The sequence below is a fragment of the Dermacentor silvarum genome, chromosome 2 (genome assembly GCF_013339745.2).
Source record: "Dermacentor silvarum isolate Dsil-2018 chromosome 2, BIME_Dsil_1.4, whole genome shotgun sequence".
Lineage (NCBI taxonomy): Eukaryota > Metazoa > Arthropoda > Arachnida > Ixodida > Ixodidae > Dermacentor > Dermacentor silvarum.
In genome coordinates, this window is record NC_051155.1 from 114,289,641 (window position 1) to 114,301,322 (window position 11,682).

The 11,682-nt window shown below is 43.1% G+C and overlaps 1 protein-coding gene across 1 annotated transcript in view; it reads right to left on the minus strand.

The window, feature by feature from the left end:
• Positions 1–11,682, minus strand: part of LOC125943512 (uncharacterized) — a 69,406-nt gene that overhangs the window by 4,068 nt on the left and 53,656 nt on the right. The window contains exons 15-19 of the mRNA XM_049662861.1: positions 10,180–10,250; positions 9,541–9,673; positions 6,537–6,741; positions 1,363–1,485; positions 870–945 (exon numbers count right to left, since the gene is read on the minus strand). Coding sequence (XP_049518818.1) covers positions 9,613–9,673; positions 10,180–10,250 — 132 coding nt within the window. The 3' untranslated portion in view covers positions 870–945; positions 1,363–1,485; positions 6,537–6,741; positions 9,541–9,612. The remainder of the gene's footprint in view (positions 1–869; positions 946–1,362; positions 1,486–6,536; positions 6,742–9,540; positions 9,674–10,179; positions 10,251–11,682) is intronic.

The window sequence follows — 11,682 nt, forward strand, 5'->3', positions numbered from 1 at the left end:
CATAAGGTTTCTTCCACATACAAACCGGGACAGGAATAATCACCTGATAGACAATGCTGCAAAAAGGAAAAAAATCAGACATGCTATTATTCCTGCCATGCTCCTGTTTGCGTTGAAGAACTTTCGTTCAAGATTCTTCTGCTTCAATTCTTTCCCTGGCATTTAGATCTTTGTATCCATACTCCAGCGTCACTAATTTTTACAGATTATTGTTAAAGTACTCTAGTATCCAGACTAGTCGAAGGCAGCAATCGCAGACTGACTGCACCGAGATGACTAGTACTGTTTTTATGAGCAATTCTGGCTGCCCTGGTTTTGTTTTGAGCTCAAAATATCATTTATCACTTAAAACGAAATAAAATACACAAATTTAACACATGTTACGTGAGCCTACCATGTGCGTTTTAGGTAGAAGCTGACATTCCTATCCGACAGAAATTGTCTTGCCGACTATTGATGCCACTTGTAGAATTCGCATTTTGCTACTTTTGATATTTGTCACTCAGAAAGTAAGTACCAACTCGCGTTGCTTCACCAAAAGCAGAATTTACTCAATCACATTATCGTGACTTCTCGTCCAGAATATTCATTAAATTCAGTCCATCTCTCTAACCATGCACATGACGCGCAAATATTCTTTCCCATAACCAAATCGTAATTTTGAATTTATTCAGCATAAGAAACATTCCGCTGACTTTCTGGTTTTGTTGGACGAGCTATCTTGCTTATTTAGCTTTCTTTTCGGATGTCTGTCAACTATGTGCCAGATATTTGCGCGGGCAGCCATTCCATTGCTATGTAGTGATGCCACACAGTAATGTACGTATTCAGCGTAGCCCGGAGTTCGCACGCCGCGAAGAGGTACTAACCGCATCGAAATCGGCCCTCGTGCGAAGGAGGTTGAGGATAGCAGCGGTATTCAGTGCGACTTGGTATTCCTGCGACCTGTGCACACACAAAAAAGAATATAATTAGTATTAGGACATTGTTTGGACTTTTCTCCCAAAAATTATTTGTAGGGTTGCATCGCTTTCGCAGGTGCAGTACAGAAACGTTGCGCTGTAGGGTTTATAACTGTTGAGAAAATCGACAGCACGATTTTTTTTAATACGGCACTGCGGCGAATTGCCGAGAGGTACGCTCACGCAAGCGCATGTACAAACATCTCAGAGCTTGCGTTTACTTACCATTCTGCAACCTTCCTTAGCTACCATTTCCTGATTGCTTGCTTCGTTTCGTGCATCCGAGGCACGCCTTGAATTCTCTGATGAGTAGCCGGTGTGTAAACTTATTAATTATCCGATGTGTGCGCGTACGCGCGCAATGGTTCATCAGTGCCAATATGGAAGCACAAACACTCACGCAGGAAATTTCGGCGAAGCTGCCGTCAGGATCTCCCGCGTCCTCTTGCGCAGGCCATACGGCACTCGGACGGCAGCGGCAGTAATATCGGTCCAGGTTGCTAAGAGTACCTCATCGTAGACTCTGCGAACAAAGCAATATCTGTAACTCTCACCACGCGGCAATTTCTTAAGGGGGATGGTAGGCATTTACATTCATAAAGATTTTTCTATTTTTTTCAACTGAATTATACTTGTATTTATAGAAGAATATATTCTGCAGATTTCAAGCCGTAACGAGCACCATAAGCGCTTCAAACGAGCCGGCAAACTTATCTCCTCCGTATAAAAATCGTCCTGTCTTCAAAGCGGTTTCACACACCTCTTTCTCCACCCAAAAGAGCTAGAAAGATGAAAAAGTTGTATTTCTTGCGTTTATAATTGCTATCTTTACTTTATACCTGGGTTTGGCTTTTCATAGTTTAACATTCATTGAAAATGACATTACTGATCGTTTGTGGCACTGTGCTTTTTGCGCATTAGCCACTTCGCTCATCGAAGTTAAAATTATCTAAAATATTTAATAAATCATAGCTGTCATATTCCCGTGCAACGCTCAGAATGCAGGTGTGCCCTATTTTGTATAAAACCTCAAGAAAAGGCGTAATTTCTGCTGAAACCGATACGCCTAACCTTTGTCAACAACGTGGTCAAGCCCCGCTCACGAGGTCAAGCCCCATGAATGTTGCTGACGGCTCAGTTGCTCGAAAGCAATCAAAACAGGAAAGCTAGAGTAACTTACTGTTGCAACGTTTTGTTCTCGATAATTTTAATGCTGATATATTTCCACTAGTCAGCCATTTATGCAATCTACTTGAGCACTTTTTATTAGGAGCTCTACCTAACAATTTTTTCCTCGGGCCTCCTCCTGTAAAACGTCAGATTATGGATAATTTACTGCAACGTTTACTTCAAATAATTCCTTTGAAATGCCACGACAGATGTTGCAATGAAATTACAGGTAAAATATGTGAGAAATTATGTTCCTGATAACTGTTGGGCCAGACGTTTGACAACTGAACACTTTCACGCGATTTCTTAAACACTTTAATAATAATAATAATAATAATAATAATAATAATAATAATAATAATAATAATAATAATAATAATAATAATAATAATAATAATCAATCAATCGATCAATCATGTTTATTTAACGTGCCCAGGAACAACCCTAAGGTCTGAGTGCTGGCGCACGCATACATTACAAACCAAAAACAAGACACTCAGGGAAAAATCATTAAAAAATAAATGAATAAAAATAAAAATTGTGAAAAGAAGAGAGTACGGACAACAAAGCGCAAAGTAAATACAAAAGAAAAAGGAGGAGAAGGACACTTGAACAATACATGATATTATAATACAAGGCAAAGCTCGGACAAGAACGATGACAAGGAGTTATGAAAGATATCAAGTTCACGAAAGTAAGCGTTATAAAGATTCTGTATTCTGTGGACAGTTGAGTGTTCGTGATGACAGGCAGGCACATGGAAAGGTCTATGTTCTCTGGTGATCTTGCGTGGGATGCGGAACATGACACAGCTGAGAAGTTCGGGACACGTGAGGTTACCGTGAAGGAGTTTAAAGAGAAACAGAAGGTCAGCGCGATTACGTCGGTCGCGAAGCGAAGGCAATGACAATCCAACAGTGCTAGTACAGGGTGCAATGTCCAGGTTTGCAAAGCGGTGATTATATATGCTTAGAAACTTTTTCTGGACACGATCTATAATGTCACTGTTGGATCTAGAAGAGCCATTCCAGACGACCGACGCATATTCGAGTTGAGGAAGGCAGATGGTTGTGTATATATTGCGGAACGGTGTAGGAGACTTGAATTCCCTCGACAGTCTGCATACAGAACCAAGAGAGCGCATACCCCGCATTGCAACACGTTTAGTGTGAGCCGAAAAGTGTAAGGTTGCATCAAAAAGTACACCAAGATCATTGATCTCGCAGACCTTAATTAACGGCACAGAATCTATAGAATAAGAAAAAGAAATACTTGCTGTTTTGCGTGTGAAAGTCATGACTTTGGTCTTAGCAGCATTCAAGGTAAGGTTATTATCCTTGCACCATTTAGAAAAGGAAAACAGGTCAGACTGCAGGGCGTGACAGTCATCAACAGTGTGAATTTTCTTAAAAATCTTGATGTCATCGGCATATAGAAAGAAAGAAGAGTTCCGAATAACAGAAAGAACGTCATTAATAAAAATTAAAAAAAGGAGTGGTCCTAATACTGACCCTTGAGGGATGCCGCTAGTTGCCAAGTAGGAAGAAGATGTTTGGCCATTGACGTTAATATAACACGATCTATCAAGAAGATAACTGCGCAAGAGATTCACAACTGACGAGTTAACATCAAGGTGCGTAAGCTTGATAAGAAGCAGCGAGTGGCTGACTACATCAAAAGCCTTGCTGAGATCACAGTAAATGGTGCCAACTTGCCCCCTTTGAAGTAATAATAATAATAATAATAATAATAATAATAATAATAATAATAATAATAATAGTAATAATAATAATAATAATAATAATAATAATAATAATAATAATAATATCATTATTCATATATTAATAATATATAATAATAATAATAAGAAGAAAATGAACATTATCTCTGCAATTAAAAAATTAAGTTGTTAGGTTTGCCCAATTATTGCAATTTGTCTTATTTCCCTCATGAAATTTAACATTTATATTATCTTAAGTATGTTCTTAAATGAAAATGTCCTGTTCCAAATGTTCTTATACAAAGATGTCAGTGTCGAAAATGTTATTTTAGACGAAATACAACGTGATTGATTTTTTTAATTCCTAAAAATTCATTTCTTCAAAGCTTCAACGCAGTCAGTTCATTATTTATTGTTTAAATGCTCCTTGATCAAAGAAGTAAAAGGATGGATATTGCTACTCAACTGACAGAGGTGACAAGATGTTACGTAGCGGCGAATGGAACGATAAGGGCCCTTTCAGAAAGAACATCGTCGTATGCGATCTTAAGTTCTGGAGACACCTAAGAGCCCGGAAGTCGGTGCGTCATGAAACTGGACGAGGACATCCCTGCGCAGATGATGCGGGACAACGAGCAGGAGTTCTGCGCCGTCGGGGTGCATGTTGCGGCGGTAAAGAACGTTATCCCGAAGTGAGAACATGTTGATGGAAGGGTCGAGGGTGCCGGATTGTAGACGGTCAATAAGAGAGCAACGATGAATCTCTACGTTGTTCGTCGGCCACATGGATACTGATTTTCCACCGGGCTTTCTCGCCGCTCTCTCGCTCCCATCTCGTCGTGTCGGCTTCTGTGAAAAGTTAACGTCGCGGTAGGTTGGGCCCTACCGCGTGCTGTGCCAGGTGACTCCTGTCACCTATGAGAACTCCCATGGCATCTACCTCATCGACTGCCACATCACGAAGTGACATCGTATATTCTGCCCGCCTCAAGCGTTACAACAGTAATAACCCTTTTTAAACACAACAAGCACCAGGACGGTGCTTCACCGGCCGGGGATAATGTAACGATCAATGGCGAATCCAAAGACGTTGTAGTGAGGCTGGGTCAGAGGCTCTCCTGTCGGACTGAAAACCTGCTGAAACCTGTGCGCTCTGGGCATGTCTTGACTAGACAAGTGCTAGCCGTTTACTGTTAAGTAAATAATCCCCGTAACAATATGAAACCTTACAAATATAACACTCCTCAATATCTTTAGTACGAACTTTGTTTGAGTAATGATGAACGCCTTTTCTAAGCACCTCTGACTTGTAAGAATTCTTAGTTAGGAAAAACGAGAAAAATTTACAAATTCGCGGACAACCCGTATGTGCCTACCATCCCGACTTAAGCTGACACCATTGTAGTACGGTAATTCTGCTGGTTCGGACTTGCCTGTACAGTATTTAACACAGAAGAACCGAGGTGCACGTTTTCAGCCTGTAAATCCTAATGACACTTTATTTTGTGATTCTACGTGCCAGAACCACCATATGATTATTAGGCATGCCGTAGTGGGGGACTCCGGATTAAACTTGACCACCTGGGGTACCTTAACCTGCACCCAGTCCACGGTACACGGGTGTTTCTACATTTAGCCTCTATCGAATTGCGGCCACCGCGGTACGAATTACATACCGCACCTCGGGCTTAGCAGCGCTACACAATAGGCACTACGCCACCACGGTGGGTCCTAGCACCGAAAAATATAACCAGTAGCAGAGACAAAACGCACTGTGAAAACGGGAAACGACGATGGCTGATATCATGTCTTGCGCTCGCTCGGTCTTTGTTCAGACTACTGATGGGGTGTTCTGTCAAGTTCTCTTGAGACACTCCAGTAAATATTACATAGAAAGGCATTTTTCATTTATTAAAAGTCCAGACTTACGGTGCCCGTACCAGTCTTGGAAAAGTGTGTTTCTCAATTTGCGTTTAATACACTATCCTTTCAAGGGAGCCTAATCCGGTGTCATCAATTGTGGTCTTGAATTTTCACTATGCGTAGCAGTCACCCTGTACTGATTTCTTCAGTACACCTTCACGGTAAAAGGCATGATGTTTCCGACATTTTTAATATGTTAGCACGATAGAGTGCCAAAGAGGAAAAAGGTACACGTGTGTGAATTGTGGAAAGCCGGGTAAGTGGCCCAAGCAGGAGCGCGATGGGAGAGTATAGAAGAGCGCGCGCGCGCGCGCGCGCGCGCGCGTGTGTGTGTGTGTGTGTGTGTGTGTGTGTGTGTGTGTGTGTGTGTGCGTGCGTGCGTGCGTGTGCGTGTGTGTGTGTGTGTGCGCGCGCGCGTGCGTGCGTGTGTGTGCGGAACTGACGGTTGTCTTCTCCGGACAAGGTCTTCTCCGGACAACCATCAATTGCACTTCGCTCCTAGAAGAAGCAGGACGGGCGTCGAGTGAGCTCCTGAACTGTATTTACTGCATAATCAGGAGCGCCCGAACTCGTGTACATAATAAAAAAAAGGTGTCCCTAGCATACAATTGCTTCCTTGTCCAAAATTTACTCACCAACGTTCTTTCCGTTTTCTTTGTTTTGTGTGTTTGATGTTTTAGTAACATAACATTAAGGTATGAAAAACAAAAGTGTCTGTTCATAAAAGAGCGATATTTTCAAACCCAAAGAAGCGCACTTACGCTTTGACCTTGGCCTCGGCTACCCCGCTGGGAACACAGCCGCAGAAGGCCAGGCGAACCGTCAAGGAGGCTTCGTTGTCCGTTTGCGGCCGATGTCTGTGGCTGTGTTTTCGGCGGTAGAATCTTGTCGAATTCTGTTTCTTGTGTCACCTTGGAGCCGAGATAGCACGCCACAGCCTCGGGGGACAGAGGGTCGGTGAAACTCCTGCAGCAGAAATGTAGCGGACAAGGCGCGAATCAGGTAAAACAGCGGATTTAAAGTCCCGGGTGTCTCACCAATGGAAGTCAATGATCAGCACTGAATGGTAGCAGGGCCAAATTTTGATTTCGCAAGTGCACTGCGATTCCCTTATGGCCACTCCATCATGTGTCAGCGAGTGTACATAGTATATACGTATTGCAAGTGACTTTCCTTTGTTTGGCCATTTTCCACACACCAAAAGTTTCTGAGGTGAGACTAACCAAAAATATTATTCGTGCATGCTTGAATATTACAGTATTGGTGTAGAAGTCTGTCGTCGTTTTTTTTTTGCGCCTTCATTGCGTACAAAATTGCTGCGAAAGTTCCTGCCTGCTGCTCCGCAATTTGAACTATCTGCACCAAAACAGGTGAGTTGGACGTCATCTCTGCATAACCTCCCCCCTACATAGCAACCGTACTGCTTGGAGGCTCCGGGTGGGCCGCTTGCGTGAATCGCTCTGCGGGTTTGCTAGTGTTCAGGATATCGAATATGGTCACTTGACTCTCAACGGCCGCAGAGGACGAGGGTGATTACCGCCTCGGACAGTTGTAAAGAGGAAAGCTATGTGGCTCGCAGTGATGGGACATACATCTTGAAGCCGCTCTCTGTGAATCAGCCAGCTGACATAACATAGAAGAGTTGCCATAGTCTACAACAGGTGGCGCCGCTCTGATATTGTATTTTCCACATTTTCTCGCTACAGAAACTCTGTTCCCGTTACGAATGAGGAATTATTTGAGAAGCCTAATTTTACAATATAGCTCGACTGCATATGTTTTTTTTTCAATGTCCCTTTAAAATAGGTTGTTAGGTAAAGCATTTCTTCTTTCCAATATAAAGTTTTGCCTCACCGATTCACAGGCTCCTAGGTCTTAGTAGACCAACATTTATGTCGTCACGGCGAGCGTGTGCAAAAATTGATTCGCTTCGCGTTGCCCTCTTTAAAAGCCTTATCTCAGGCCAAAAATTGTGACGTAGAGATTACGCAAGCGCTGGCACGTGAGTACGGACACGAATAGTTTGAAGTACACTATTAAAAATAAGTTTTTTCAAAATTGCATTTTCACAACAAAAATGTGTCATGAATTAAAATACACTTTTTCTTACATTTCGTAAATTTTTTCTTTAATTTACGCTGGAAGAAAGTTTTCCTTTCGTTTTCTTGTTGTTTTAGCAGTATTTGGCCCTATAGGGTAAAGATGAAATTTTCTCATGAACACTGTGAGCGAAAGGGCAGCTGTAGCAAAAGTGAATTTAGAGAGTCCTTTTATAGATTTGTTTATTGCCCATAATAAATCTACAGAGGGTCTATTGGCAAATTTCGTCAATTCACAGTGAACAGGCGGTGCTCACGTGCGCTAACAGTCGTGGACCTATTCTCTATGTCAATCAGTTATGGTCATTTGGAATTTATCCGAGCCGGTTTGGGTCCACACTTCTCGCTATCTTTAGGTGTTATTGTGATATACCTCTCAGCAGTTGGAAGTCTTTCTCACAGGTTTTCGACATAACCCCTAAGCGTGGATGAACTGAATAGCCGAGGGTAAATTGAGCCGCTTGTCACTAGGACACGTGAGCATTTCCGTTGGCCATGGGCGAACAGCTCGCTTTCTCTTTCCGAGTATTTGCCACTGAGTATGTGCCGCTGGTAATTACGCATAACCAGTCCACCATCGGCACCAGTTATACTTCCATGTGATTTGTAGACTGCTAATCGCGCTAACGTCGACAATCACTTCCGAAGTATGAGATGCACCGCTATCAAAATATTGCGAATAAGTTTTCGGTAGTTGGATTGCATCGTGTAGGCAAAACCAAACAGAACGCAAAACACAAAATGGGAGCTTCACCCCAAGCCACTTATAGCTTCATTTGATGCCTGTACAACCAGTTCTCGTCGAATCGAAAACAAAGGGTGTCCTGCATTTCCTCTGCCTTATTTGTGTTATACCACACTGCAGCCAGTGATATTGCATTCATCATTCTTCTCTAACCAGTGCCCTCATGAAGAGTGAGTCGCGAGCCCAACTTCTTCCTCGTCTCTTATCCCTACTCTAACAAATAACGCTGGCTGCCTGTCATTCAGTGTATATACCGAAATCATTTAGCCAGAAATGCCGCATTATAAAGACTCAAATTATGTACAGATATCTTTTACTTTTGCGCCTGCAGGTAGCACTCCTTCACTAAAGTGTTGAAGAGATTAGTATTCGAATAAGGCTTTGCTAGATATGACTACACGGCAATCCTCGGAAACGATGATAAACGATGTCGCACAAACTTTACATACACTGCACTGCGCATCGTGCAAGATTACATTTTTGGTAATGTACGTAATTTTGACTGTTAAAATCATATTTCGGAGCGTTACTACCGTATTAATGCAAAGTCGGCTTACTTTTGTTTGCAATGAGCGTGAACACTGAAGGACACTTACGAGCATTTTGAGAGCCTTGTAGTTCTGTTATGCATGATATTTTGTTATCCTGTCTTATGTGACGTAGGTAGCACTTTTTGTAGATGCTGTATAATGGAGTGCTCCTGAATAGTTTTTACCAGCTCGTGTTATCGTGTTCATTAAACAACGCTATAATAAAGGTACACGCGATTCACAGAAGTACCGCAGTTTTGAAGCCCGTTAGTCAACAATCACATAGTCACGATGATGAATATCAGGTGCTACCTAACCAGAAAAAAAAAACAATGGCAACTTAGGAGCGATACGCTGCCAGTTTAAGCTGCTGAAGTGTTGGTTTACTCACTGCACAAACGTTTTGCCGATGACAAAGCCATTGGTTTTGATGGCGGTGCTGGTGATTGTTGGCAGAAGACTTTCACATACTGGCCATCTTCATCGCACATGCCAGGTTGGCGAGGAGGACGGAAGGTTTTTCTCTGTGTGGAGAGTGGAAGAAGGAATAAGACTATCGAGAAAGGCATGCATGCTTCCGAGCAAATTGGCTACGCGTCGTAATCGACACGAACCCAATGCAGAAAGTAGCATTGATGGCAAAAGAAAGCGAACATCATTGGCTAAGAGAAGACGTAGTCGGTATTACGTCGCATGACCGTGTTGTAAGCGACTGTGAAAAAACTCAAAGACGACGTCCCAAGTGTATAAGCTCTTAACATAACTGAGTGAAAGAACGCAATGAAAGTTCTTGCAGCAGGAGTGCGCAGCCCATAAGAGACATACCTATATGTTCGAACCACCGTAAAGTTCGTTACCAGCAAATAAGATTAATACAAAAGGATCCATCGCCCTTAAACACACCTGCCACTCGGACCACTCAGAGTGTCCAGATGTTCTATGAAGTATATTCCCTGCTATCTCAGTATATATGTAAGTGTGCTATTTCAACAATACATAGATAGAGCTCGCCAGCATGTTTTTCTCTCACCTGTTCGCGGGAATGATGTTCGCTTGTGTGATGGCCTTGAGCCTGGCTGCTATCACGGCGATGATGCGATTCTGTAGGAAGGAAAATGAACTACATCGTCGTTGCACTTGTTTTGCGCCGTTACTGGACATTATTGCGAAAGTTTACTTATACGGATCATTTTGAAAGGCTCAGGTACACTTTTCATCGACCTTAAACGTGATGTTTATAATATTTCTGTGATTGAATAAACGGCTGAAATGATACTGACGTATTTTTATACATGTGCAAATGCATGTGCTATCTGGAGGTAGAACATTGGATATAAAACTGAAGTAGTTTGCACCAAACGATTTTACACTGTAGTGGCAGTAAATCTGCCGAACGCCAGTCCGATTGCCCTTCTCATAACGGAAGTGTCATTGCGCGTCCCGACATTCAGACTAAATGACTTCTTCGTATATATTGACCAGGACCAGGAGATAAATTTGTAAGCTAGGACATCATGCCGGAAAAGAAACAGCCCGTGCATAAAGTTTCAAAGGTATCAATTATAAAAAGACTATACGTGAATGGAACTGCCTTAGTTAAGCAAGTGATAAGTATGCGCAATAAAATTTTTGAGCCTGCATTGATGTTGTTCTTTTGTTGTTGTTTTTGTGCGACTTAATTGTATCTGTATTGTCCACCGTCCTTGAACCGTATGTCTGCAGTATTGAAAAATAAATCAAATTAATAAAATTAATATGCCACCCTCTATATCCTAAACAAGGGTACAAGTGATCGTCACTAGTCGTTTAGACTAATCTTCGATAATTCTCGAAATCGCCGATGCAGTGAGCTTGCATCGCTCGTGTCCAAAGCGATGTTTGTAGTATTGCAAGTTCTGGCGACCATTGAAGGAAGCTTCCTGTCTAAGCTAGAGCACTGCACGGGCCGATTTTTGCATTGAGCGGCCCGCCCGAGCCCGATAAAAACTTTTATGGCGGACCCGGGTCCGGCCCGGGCCCGGAAATAATCTACGTTACCCGCCCGGCCCGACCCGCCACCCCTTTACCTTAGACTCGAGCCCGGCCCGAGCCCGGCTCGAAACCGGCCCGAACCCGACCCGAGACCAAAAAATACATGTATTTCAGAGTTGAGACGCCCGAGAATAACTCGCTGCACGTTACATTCGCACCATCAGAAAGCCCGAGCCCGGCCCGGGCCCGGGTCAAAAAGCACACGCCGTGCTCGAGCCCTTGAAAAAACTGCTCTACCCGGCCCGGCCCGGGCTTTCGGGTAAGCCCGAGCGCGTGCAGTGCTCGTCTAAGTATTAGAGGAGAAGGGAGTCCACCTGCAGCGCCTGCCACATACATGAGGCATTTCGGCTATTCGCTTAGTTGGATAGTAATCGTAAACGAAGCGGCGCGGCAGTTTGTGGCAGTGTCGCGCTTCACGGTCAGCGAAAGCTATCGTTGGCCCCGGTAGTATTCTGGAATTTCGCTGCTACGTCATAGCTACGTGGTCCCGCGTCGCATTTTT